The 12,873-nt window shown below is 42.4% G+C and overlaps 1 protein-coding gene across 1 annotated transcript in view; it reads left to right on the top strand.

Moving 5' to 3' along the window:
- Positions 1–2,336, top strand: part of srp9 (signal recognition particle 9) — a 7,551-nt gene extending 5,215 nt beyond the window's left edge. The window contains exons 2-3 of the mRNA XM_048597185.1: positions 918–986; positions 1,842–2,336. Of these exons, the coding sequence (XP_048453142.1) occupies positions 918–986; positions 1,842–1,961 (189 nt within the window). The 3' untranslated portion in view covers positions 1,962–2,336. The remainder of the gene's footprint in view (positions 1–917; positions 987–1,841) is intronic.
- Positions 2,337–12,873: the final 10,537 nt, after the last annotated feature.

The following is a 12,873-nucleotide window of genomic DNA, read 5'->3' as shown; positions in this document are numbered from 1 at the left end:
CCCTCGCCCCACTCTCCGCCCATTCCCCTCGCCCCACTCTCCGCCCATTCCCCTCCTCCTCCCCCCGGTGTCTGTGCCCCACCGATACCATCCAGCCCCCTGGCCAGCACCAACACCACTAACTCCTCTCTGTACATAGCAGCACTGACTGTGTTTCTCTTCTACCCTAATATCTTGGATCGAACTAAAGAGAAGGACAGCACAGGAAAAGGACCTTCAGCTCTCCAAGCCTGTGCCAACCATCATGCCCTGACTAAAATGAAAAAACAAACCTTCTACCCTTATTTGATCCACATCCCTCTATTCCCTCCCTATTCATGTAACCATCCAGCTCCTTCTTGAATGTCACCAGTGTGCTTGCTTCTATCGCCTCTTCTGGCAGTGTGTTCCAGGCTCCTACAGTCTCTGCATGAAAAACCTCCCTCGCACATCTCCCTTAAACTTTCCCCTCCTCACCTTGAACCTGTACCCCCTTGCCCGTCACAGTAACCATCTGGACTTGGGGACTTGTTTTTCTTTTAACCAACCCCACCCCCAAATACCCCTCCCCCTTAATAGTATCTGCTACCACCCCAATATCAACACCCCACTGTAGTAAGAGATAACAAGATGTAGAGCTGGATGAATACAGCAGGCCAAGCAGGAAGGCTGACGTTTCCTGCTCCTCTGATCCTGCTTGGCCTGCTGTGTTCATCCAGCTCTACACCTTGTTATCTCAGATTCTCCAGCATCTGCAGTTCCAACTATATCTGAAACAATCTCACCCCACTGTAGTATCCACCCAGAAAGTTTCCTGGACACCCTCCTTTTCCAATGTCTGTGCACCCAATGCTCCTCTGCTTTCCGCATCTCCAGCAAACTCCCAATATCTCCTGCCTGTCCTGGACTGACAGTTTACTGTGCCCTTTGTGTTGCAGGTTCGTGTGGTCATTAAGTATCGGCACTGTGCTGGGTTTCTCTCTATGAAAGTGACTGATGATGTTGTGGTGAGTGTTTACTTTGCATGTGTGATCCTGAAACTGTCTTGCCTGTCGTGTGGACTTTCCTCAATGAAAGTGGAGCGCATGGAGGGAGCAGGAAATCGATTGTTCGCTGTGTTGGGACTAGCTGGGCCTGAAAGGAGAAAACTAGCAGGGAACCTAGTAAAAAGCTTAAACTTAGGAAATTTTTTGATGGAAACGCGATAAAGGAAATTTCCTCTTGTGGGCAATAGCATAACTTGATATTTTAACATAGTCAGGAAGACTCTAATTAGGAATTTGGAAAAGTGTTTATCAAAAGAGTGAGGAGAATATGGGGCAAACTTGCTACCACAGAAAGTGAAAAGAGCGTACAGTGTAATACTTCCAAGAAGAAGTGAGAGAAGCCAACCTGGGAGAAGGGAATCGAGACTCACGGTCCTCAATGTAGAGGAAGCAGATTGGGAGGGTTCCTGAATGCAGCATTTTTCCATCATTAAACCTGATTGGATCCAGTGGACTGTTCTGTGCTACATGAGTAGCAATTCCCAGCATTCCAGTTCTGGTTATAGAAGGGAAAGAATGAATCCAAAAAGAAATTGACCAATAAACCTCATTACTCAGAGTTGTGTAAATGTGGAAGTTGTTACCACAGGGAATAATTGTGAGTAATTGTAATTGCATTTAAGGAGAGGCTTGTTAAGTCTCTGTTGGAGAGGAATAGGTGGATATGTTGCTGGAGTTGGAGGAAGCTTGTATAGGTCGTAATAAATGGACTAGGAGGGATCCTTGTGCATTGTTGACTATAATGTTTAGAGGAGACACTCATTTCATAATGTCTTTTGCTCCCTCCTCCTCCTCTTTCCTCTTCCCAATGCCCAGTGTTTGCAATACAAGACAGACCAAGCTCAGGATGTGAAGAAGTTCGAGAAGTTCCAGAACCAGTTGATGCGTCTCATGGTTTCCCGAGAATCTCGCAGCAACCTGATGGAGATGGACTAAGGAGCAGCGTTTGCTGCTGAACCCATCAATGGAAGAGCTAAAGAATATTTATATGCATAGAACTAAGGCTGAAAGACTGAGACAGGTTTTGGAGGGGAATGTGAGTGTCTTTGAGGATAGAGTCTGAAGATGGAGACTTGGAGATGAAGATTACCCGAGGAGGCTGCAATGAGAGTGTGTTTATTGCAGCTGGATAGGACAGGGATGGTACAGGTGGCAAAGCTGATGTCCCTGTGAATTCTGGTCATGTTTGTGTTACTGCATCTACAGTCAAGGTAAACTCTTTTTCATTTGCATAATCCTCATGAAGATTCATGAGAGAAGCTATCAATTAGCTACAGAGTCGTTTGCTAAAATAAATGGTCCTTGGCTGAACCTGCCTCATCTTTTATTCTGATTTCTACACAAACACAGCTCTGCACTGTGCCTCAGTGACAAAAGATTTGTGGTCCTTCGTCAGCAGCTTTATGGTCCATCATGGAAGAACATTGGTTTAGTTCGTTCATTGGGTACAATTTATTCTTGTGAATTTAACGTAACCAGAACTGGATTGCTACATCTTGTATCAATGGCGAGTCAGCATTTTTGTTTTTTTTTGTTTGGGAGCCCTGTACTTTGGTATGTTGTTTTACCTGCTCAGAGTGTAGGTTACTAATACATGCCTAATGTCTATCCCTCAATCAACACCACAAAACAGGTTATCTGGTCATAATTATATTGTTAACGACATTCATAAAAAATATTAGCAGATTGTAGATATCAGTCTGTGAGCTGATACAGCCGAGGCAGAATGCTGATGTGACCCAAATGACAAAGTTCTGCCATATATTTGGCCTGTGAACTCTGTCCCTTGTTTGTGAAATTAATTGATTGCACTGTATTGCACTTAGACATTCTGCAAGCTAACACATGTTTTCCATTTCTGTGACATGCAGTCAACTTTGTTCCAGTCTTATCTGCTCAAATCCTCATCCTAGTTTTTTGTTACTTCTATACATAACCTTTCTAATGTGCTCCTGGCTGGTTTCCCACATTATAGCTGCTCTTAACCCGAGGTCATCCGGGGGTAGTGCCACATAATATGATGGAGATTATCTCCACAGGGACTGTGTGCTGCTCCCTCTCCTACCGATATGGCCGGGGACATATGTATCTGCAGCACGCAGACTGGTGAAGATGAGGTTAAGTTTTTTTTTCCCCCTGGGTTCCTCATCCCCCTGCTGCAGACCAACCTATGCGCTTTAGAACATAGGTCCTAGGTCCTTTAGCCGGTGACTACTGGCACTGATGGACCTTGAAGTTCACCACCCAGAGTGCATTCCGTGCCCTTGCCAGCTGGCAAAGTACTTAAAGCTCAGTGACAGTGGCTATGTTTACATCAGTAGGTCAACGGGGTTGAATTTGCTATTTTGTTCCAAGTCCTTTAGTCAATGCCGTGAGGACCAGCTTCATGGATTGTTATATTTGATCCCATTCCTTCTGTAACAGTCTAAGTGGGCTGGATTTTCCAGTGAATGGAAATCTCACGCCCACGATGTTCTAATGAAGAGTCACTGAACTTGAAACATTAACTGTCCGTTCTTCCCACGGATGCACCGAGACCTGCTGAGTTTCTCCAACCCATTTTCAACCATTTAGACTTCTTGTTAGCACCTTCTCAAGCATTTATCTCTGTCTCAAATTTTCATCAACAATCTCTCTCTCCCTCGCCCTGTCTTCCTCAATATAAACCCTACCTTTTCCCAGTTATTCTCAGTGCACAGATGCTGCCAGGCCTACTGAGTTTCTGCAGCGCTTTTTTTTCAGATTTCCAACATCAACAGTTCTCTCTCTTTATTCCTTTACTCCGACTTGCCTAACTCTGCCATTTGTTTGTTATTTGAATGAATTCCCAGTCAGCTGAATCTCCACAGTTTGTGATGCAGGAGCCTTTAAAACAGGGTCAAAGTTGAGGTTATGTCTAGTGCTGGATGAGTGTTTGCATTGTACAATATCACAATTTGTGCGAGTTAATCAATTCTCACAGTATAAACACTCAGCTGGCCTGTAGGGTATTAGTCTCATTGCTGTCCTCCAGTCTGTCACAGGCCATGAGCTTTGAGATGTTGGTGAGCTGAACTCTGGGTGATTGACAAGCTGGACTACCCACATTCTAACTTATTTTCTTTCAGCAAGGTTTACACAGTCAGTGGCAGAGCTAACTTCAGAATTTTAAAGACCATTCTTCACCCATTCCCAGTTCACATCCCTAGGCCATGGAACTTCAAATACCCCACAGAGCTATAGCAACATTTTCTCCTGCATGCAGTGTGTGCCAACAGGAATCAGCACTGAAGGCTGCTGTTTTCCTGGCCCTTTCCTTGCCCTGTTTTCCAAAATTTGTCTGTGTTTAGATGTTCCTGGATGTGAGGTGGATATCCAGGCACTTTTAAAGGATTCCAGGGTTTCTACCTCTAGTTAGCTTTCAGGCAGAGTTTTTCACACCTCCTGTCACCTACTGGTGAAACATTTTTTACTCATCTTCTCTCTAATCCTCCCAATGTCTTTAAAACTCTGCCCCCTAGTCATAGAACTCTCTGCTAAGGGAAATGTGTTCTTCCTATCTACTCCATCCCAACCCCTCTCAATCTTGTACACAAATCTCTCCAAAGCCACCTCTGTTCTAAAGGAAACAACCCTGGCCTGTCTGACCATTCTGCATTGCTGCTATTTCCAAGACACTTTACTTCCTTGTACATCGCTGTGCCCTCACTCGTGCAGTTACATTTTTCTGTCATGAAATGATCAGAACTGCACACAGTACTCAAGTTGTGACCTAACCAGTGTTTTATTTATCACCAGCATAACCTCCCTGCTTTTGTATTCTAATACCTTGACTAATGAAAGAAAGATTCCATATGCTACCTTAACCACTTCATTGACTTCTCCTGCTACCTTCAGGGATCACTGGATAGTCGCTGCCCCTACGCCTTACAGTGTCTTTCTATTTGTTGTGGATTCCTTTGCCTTGTTTAACCTCCCCAAGTATGTCACTTCACGCTTCCCTGGGTTGAATTCCATTTGCCACTTTCTGCCCAACTGACTTTAGGCTAACTTAGACTGTCATTTGTAATTGGCATGAAAGTGAAATGTGAAGTTTTAAAATTCTGTAATTGCAAGTATTGAGCAGGTTTATTTTCAAGGAGAGCATTGAAAGAGCAGTCTAATTAAACACAGAATGAAACTGGATCCCCATTAGCTAGCTCAGGCCCTTTGTGACCAGAGCAGATATAAGTAGCAAACTCAGTACAACTTACAATAAAGTGCTGGAGCTGAGTGTCTCACATTTCAGCAGATGAAGGAAAGAGGTATTTTTAATTGTGTTTACCAAAACAAAGGACCTCATTTGAGAGTATTAATGTAAGTAAGGCCAGCAATTTGTGTTTAGGTCTCTAGTCCTTTTTCTCAAAAATAAGGATGATTTTAGTGTGTAAAAGAAGGGAAAAATTACAAATAAATGTTGACTTGGTAGACCTCAAGTGTAAAGAACAGGGATTCCTGAGTAATTTAACTAATAACAAATAAGATACAATCGAGGTGGCAGTGTTGTGTGATGTATGTGGTTGCTGCTGGATATCCCACAAGCTGTTCCACAACAAACAATGAATGGAACAAGTGTTTACAGCCTGAGCAGGTTTGGACATGGGGTTGAAGAGTTTGAGTCTGAGTTGCAGGCATTGTGCCACATCAGCAAAGGTGAGTAGTTACTTGGATAGTTTACTCCAGGAGGTGGTTACATCCTTTAAATTAGGTAATCCATTCCGGTCTGTGATCAGCGACAGGAGAATGTGAACGGAGATGAGGCAGATACCCAAGAGGCAGCCCTTGAGGAACCTCTATCCCTGTAATTGTCCGAAAGTTACAAGGTTCTTATGAGGCACGTGGATGGGAGTGAGTTCTGCAGGGAGTATAATCAAACTGACTGTAGCACAGTGATACAAGGAGCTGGAAATAGGAATGTAGTAATGGTAGGGGACCGTATAATTAGGGAGGTAGATACGGTTCTCTGCAGCCAGAAGCATGTGTCACCCGCCCACTGCCAGGGTTAAGGACAGGCTAATAGGCCTGGAAAGAAGGTCCTGTTGAAAGATTTTTAACAGTTAGGAGCTAAACTAAAAGGTAAGACCCCCAAGGATTACTACTTAAGCCACAAGCCAACTGATGTACTATTAATAAAGGCAAGGAGTTAAATGTGTGGTTTAAAGCCTGGTGTCAGAGCAATGGCTTTTAGGTTGTGGGGTAGAAGAGAATGGTTCTGGTGGGATGAGCTTCACTTGAGCTGCACTGGGACCAGTGTCCTGTGAATCCAATCACTAGGATTGTAGAGAGAGCTTTAAATGAAATAGGAAGGTCTAAGGGGCTATACCTGATATATAAAGGAAAAGGAGGTGGTGGCATTGCGGGACAACTATTTTGATGATAGCTAGAATGGGACAAGGTGTGCAAACATAAAAATGGCAGTAAATATGGTCAAAGGTTAAAAATGAATAAAAAGTCAAAAATAATGGCTCTTTACTAAAATGCACATTGTATTCAGAAAAAAATTATTGGGTACAGCCTTTATAGCCATTACAGAGACATGATTACAAGAAAGGTCAAAGCTGGGAATTATATATTCCAGAGTGTTACTTTTTTGAAAGGACAGTGAGGAATGAAGGTATAGGTTAGATGCAGGAAGAATGTTCCCGATGACCCAGGAATCCAGAACTAGGCCTCACGGTCTAAGGATACGGGTAAATTATTTAGGACTGAGCTAAGGAAAAACTTCTTCACCCAGAGAGTGGTGAGCCTGGGGAATTAACTACCACGGAATGCAGTCCATGCCAAACCATTGTATGATTTCAAGGTGGAGTTACCTACAGCACTTGGGCTAAAGGGACCAAAGGCTATGGGGGGGAAGTGGGAAAGGCTATTGAGTTGCTCCAATTTCCTATGTTTCTACATTTCGATGAAGGAAAGTGCAATGGGGTGGAATATGTGTGATACCAAGAAATGGATCAGATGATGTAGAATTCATATTGGGGAGGTAAGAAATAAAAAGGGGAAGATGATACCGGTTGGAATAGTCTATAAGCCTCATAATAATAGTATCACAATTCACTAGGATAGTGCATTGGAAATCAAGCTCCATGATTCTCAGAGTCAAAACAAAGTAAGTACAGAAAATTCCTCAATTTACCTGATTTTCAGATTCGAGCTGATAGCCCAAACCAAGTTCTGTACTTAATAATAATTACAGGTTATTACAAGGCAGATGGAGTTTAATTTAGATAAATGTAAGATGCTGCAATTTGGAAAGGCAAATCAGGACAAGACTTACACATTTAATGATAAGATCCTGGGTAGTGTTGCTTAACAGAGACCTTGGAATGCAGGTTTATACTACCTTGAAAGTGGAGTTGCAGATAGACAGGGTAGTGAAGAAGGTGTTTGGTATGTTTGCCTTTATTGGCCAGTGCATTGAGTATAGGAGTTGGGAGATCATGTTGCGGCTGTACAGGACATTGGTTAGGACACTTTTAGAATGCTGTGTGCAGTTCTGGTCTCCCTGCTGTAGGAAGGATGTTGTGAAACTTGAAAGGGTTCAGAAAAGATTTACAAGGATGTTGCCAGGGTTGGAGGGCTTGAGCTATAGGGAGAGGCTGAACAGGCTGGGGCTATTTTTCCTGGAGCATTGGAGGCTGAGGGGTGACCTTATAGAGATTTATAAAATTGTGAGGGGCATGGATAGAGCGAATGGCCAAAGTCTTTTCCCCGGGGAGGGGGGGGGAGGTCTAAAATTAGAGGGCACAGGTTTAAGATGAGAGGGAAAGGATTTAAGGGGCAACTTCTTCACACAGAGGGTGGTGCATGTTTGGAATGGGCTGGTACAATTACAAGATTTAACAGGCATCTGAATAGGTATATGAACAAAAAAATTTAGAGGGATATGGGCCAAATGCTGGCAAATGGGACTAGATTAATTTAGGATATCTGGTTGGCATAGATGAGTTGGACCAAAGGGCCTGTTTCCGTGCTGTATATCTCTGTGACTCTATAAGTAATTAGACTGTAACAGTTGGTAAATTGTCATAAACTTTCATCATATAAACACAACAAATTAAAACACTAATTCCCTTATGAACTCACCCTTACATACACACACGTGCACATACAGTGGAAAAATAGGTTTCCAGAAGATGTCAGCTGTTCCTATTCAGATCGCTGCAATGTTCCTTACAATTCTTATGTTGGTTGAAATGTTACTTTTCAGTTGCCTTTCTTCAGAAGCTTCCACTGGTTTGCAAGAGTCGCAAGATGCTGGTTAACTTATAAAAGACAAATGACTTTTAACAGTTAAAAGTCGTAGTTTTTAACAACTGGAAAGATGAACTAGTTTCCTTCAGGTTTAAATTGGGCTTTTACTGCAGAGAGCAGGGAGATCCTGTGCTGGAGATCAAGTTATTACTCTTTCTGTCTTGTTCCCAGTCTCAAGCTGTTCAGTTACCTGAGAACCAATCACACGGTTGATGCAAGTAAAAGGCTTTTGTCATTGGTCAATATGAACTATGGACTGGCAGTGGCCTTGCATGGACCTCTGGCCTCGATATGATTCCAGGACGTCTCTTGGTCTCGAGCCTCGAGCCTCAAAGTGAAGCCCAGCGTGGACTAGAGGCTAGGTGCCTGGAAGACTGTTACTGTAAACTTTTTATTTCTTTATTTTTCTAATTTTTTTAACGAAGAATTTGCACTTATGAATCTGTACCTAGGTACCTTTGTAACTAAGATGTCACCATAAGTGGCAACTTGTAAACTTTTCACTGCATTCATTTGAGTTCGTGTGACAATAAAGCTAATTCTAAGACTCTAGTGATCAATTATCAATCAAGTTCTTGTTGATATCTATCTTGCTGTATCTGTAAACAGAGACCCCCCCCATCAACTCCAATTCATCCATAATCCTTCAATCATTGAGTGTCCAAACAGTTTTTTACACAATGATTGCTACAAATATCAGCTAATGTGCTTTTCAAACATGCAGCAATCCATCAAAACACTGATTTTAAAGTTCTTTCTCATTTCAGTCCACAATTTTAGAAAGCAGAAAAATAAAAACACAGTCTTTGTAGTAGGTGTTCTGTGGGACAAAGAATAAATCAGGAGCTTATGAAGGCATATAATTAAAGGCAGTACATTCATCATGGGAGACGTTAATTTTCTTTTATTTTGGGGTAGGTAGCTATGAGGAACAATTCACAGAGTATATTTGAGACAGCTTCTTAGAAAAATATGCTATGGATCCAACCAAGGATCAGACAACTTTGGATCTGGTAATACGTAATAAAGCCGTGTTAATAAATTATCTCACAGTAAAAGATCCCTAAAGAACGGTGACCGTAATATTTATGGAATTTGGCATTTAGTTTGCGAGTGAGAAACATGAGTTGTACACAACTGTGCTAGATGTAAATCAGGGTAATTTCATAGGGATGAGGGCAGAGTTCACTGGAGTCAACTGGGATATTATTGGTGGATAAGTTCGATCACGTGCTGAAACCTGTCTTCATAAATTATATTTTGTTTTGGTTTTAACAAAGTGTTCTCCCTCTGAAATGTAAGCATACAATGTGACTGATTTTGCTTCTACAATAAAACCAAAGATTATTAACAAAAGAAGTGAAGATAAGGTAGCATGAACTAAACTATTCACTTAAAACCAACAATCCCTCTAATTTTCTTCTTGGCTGAACAGGCCCCTGAGGCCTGTGTGGGGCAGCAGCTTTGAGAATCAGAAGTCAATGCCTCAGGCAGCATTCCAACACCAATCCCCATGTGCAGAACATCAGAACAGCTCTGTGTGCAGCCCAGCAGTTTAGGGGGAGTGTTCTTTATGACACCAACACTTTGTAGAGAACACATAGGATTCCATAAATAATAAATCAAGGGACAAAAGAAGGATGAAGGAAATAAATACAAGAATCACTAGAAGATAAAGTATTAGGGAAACTAATGGGCAAAAACTGAAAAACCCCCTGGACCTGATGGTATGCAACCTAGGATTTTAAAGGAAGTAGTTACAGAGAGAGTGGACACAGTAGTAGTAGTAATCATCGAAGAATCCTTAGATTCTGGAAAAATCCCAGAGGTTTGGAAAGCTGTCAGTGTAACACCTTTATTCAAAAAGGGAGGGAGACAAAAACAGGTAACTATAGCCAGTTAGCTTAACACGTGTCATTGGGAAAATTTCACATTCTGTTATGAGGGATATAACAGAACACTTAGAAATAAATTCAATGATCAAGCAGAGGCAGTCTGGCTTCGTGAAGTAGAAATCATGCCTGACAAATTTACTAGAATTTTTGAGGAGGTAACATGCAGGATAGTTAAAGGGATGTCATTTATCTGGATTTCCATAAGGTATTTAATAAGATCAGCATTCATAATGTTGGGGCTAATGGCATCAGTAGAGGATTTGCTAACTAACAGAAGATAGAGAACTGAGATAAAGGGGTAATTTTCAGAATGGAACTCTGTAACTAATGAAGTGCCACAAGGATCAGTTCCAGGGCCACAATTATTTGCAATAAATGTTAACGATGGCGTAAGTGCATATGCTATCTCCAAGCTTGTGAATGATCCAAAAATCAGCACAGACAAATAGTGAGGGTGACAGTCTTCAGAGGGACATGTACCAGTTAAGTATTGGGAATGCAATGGCCGAATGGTATTATCATGAGACTATTAATCCAGAAACTCAGCTAATGTTCAGGAGACCCGGGTTTGAATCCCACCATGGCAGGTGGTGGAATTTGAATTCAATTAAAAAAAACCTGAAATTAAGAATCTACTGGTGACCACAAAACCATGTGTTGATTGTCAGAAGGCTTCCCTAATGTCTTTCAGGGAAGGAAATCTGCCATCCTCACCAGGTCTGGCCTACATGTGACTCCAGACCCACTGCAATTTGGTGACTGTCAATTGCCCTCTGAAATGGCCTAGCAAGCCACTCATTTGTACCAAGCGCTACAAAGTCTCAAAGAAATGAAACTGGACGGATCACCTGACATCAACCTAGGCACCGGAAAAGACAACAGCAGAAACAGCCCTGTTGACCCGACAGAATCCTCCTCCTAACATCTGGGGGCTAGTGCCAAAATTGGAAGAGCTGTCTGACCTTGGAGAATGCAGGAGGGCATGCCAGGAGCAGCACTAGGCATTCATAAAAATGAGGTGAAAACTTGGTGAAGCCAAGAAACACATGACAGACAGAATTAAGTGATCCCACAACCAGCAGGTCTGAGTTCTGAGAATGGGTCATAGTGGAATAAAGTAATACATCATGGAAACAGGCCCTTTGGCCCAAACTGGTCCATGCTGACCATGGTGCCCACTCAGCTAGTTCCAATTGCCCGCATTTGGTCCATATCTCTCTAACCCTTCCCGTCCATGTACCTATCCAAATGTTTTTAAATGTTACTATTGTACCTGCCTCAACTACTTTCTCCAGCAGCCCATTCTATATATGCACCACTCGCTGTGTGAAGTTGCCCCTCAGGTCCTTCTTAAATCTATCCACTCTCACCTTAAACCTATGCTCCCTAGTTTTCAATTCCCTATCCATGGGAAAAAAGACTATATGCATTCATCCTATCTATGCCCCTCATGATTTTATAAACCTATGTTCCAAGGAATAAAGTCCTATCCTGGCCAACCTCTCCCTATAACTCAGGTTTAGTACTCTTGGCAACATCCTCTAAAAATCGTCTTTGCACACTTTCCAGTTTAACTATATCTTTCCTATAACAGGGTGACCAAAACTGGACGCAATACTCCAAGTGTGGCCTTACCAACACTTGTATAACTGGAACATAACATTCCAACTCCTATACATAATGCCTCAGCCGATGAAGGCCAGCATGCTAAATACCTTCTTCACCACCCTGTCCACCTGTGAGGCCACTTTCAATGAACTATGTACTTATACTCCTAGGTCCCTCTGTTCTAGGTCCCTCAGGACCTTACCATTTATTGTACAAGTCCTACTTTGGTTTGACTTTCCAAAGTGCAACACCTCACACTTATCTGTATTGAACTGCATTTGCCAGTCCTCAGCCCACTTCCCCATCTGATCAAGATCCCTCTGTAATTTTTGATAACCTTCCTTGGTATCAACAATATCTCCTAATTTTGTATCATCTACAAACTTATTAATCATGCCTTGTACATTCACATCCACATCATTTGTGTAAATAACAAAGGTCCCAGCACCGACCCCTGTGGCACACCACTAGTCACAGGCCTCCAGTCTGAGAAACAACCTTCAACCATCACCCTCTGCTTCCTACCATTGAGCCAATTTTGAATCCAATTAGCTAGATCTCCCTGGATCCCATGAGACCTCACTTTCATGACGAGCCTGCCGTGCGGGACATTGTCAAAGGCCTTACTAAAGTCCATATAAACAACATCCACTGCCCTACCCTCGTCCATCTTCTTGGCTATCTTTTCAAAAAACTCTAAAAGATTTGTCAGACATGACTTCCCATGTACAAATCCATGCTGACTATCCCTAATCAGACCTTGACTATCCAAATGTTGGTTGATCCTGTCCCTCAGTATTCTCTCCAATAACTTGCCTGCTACTGATGTCAGGCTCACTGGCCTGTAGTTCCCTGGCTTGTCTTTGCTACCTTTCTTAAACAATGGAACAACATTTGCCACCATCCAGTCTTCCAGAACTTCAGTGGATAAAGCTGATGCAAAAATCTCTGCAAGAGCCTCTGCAATTTCTTCCCTAGCCTCCCACAACATCCAAGGATGGACTTGATTAGGCCCAGGGGATTTATCCACCTTAATGTGCTTTAAGGCTGCAAACACCTCCTCTCTGGTAATA

The sequence above is a fragment of the Rhincodon typus genome, chromosome 5 (assembly GCF_021869965.1).
Source record: "Rhincodon typus isolate 14 chromosome 5, sRhiTyp1.1, whole genome shotgun sequence".
Lineage (NCBI taxonomy): Eukaryota > Metazoa > Chordata > Chondrichthyes > Orectolobiformes > Rhincodontidae > Rhincodon > Rhincodon typus.
Note: the sequence above shows the minus strand (reverse complement) of the source record. Positions and strands in the feature narration are given on the sequence as shown.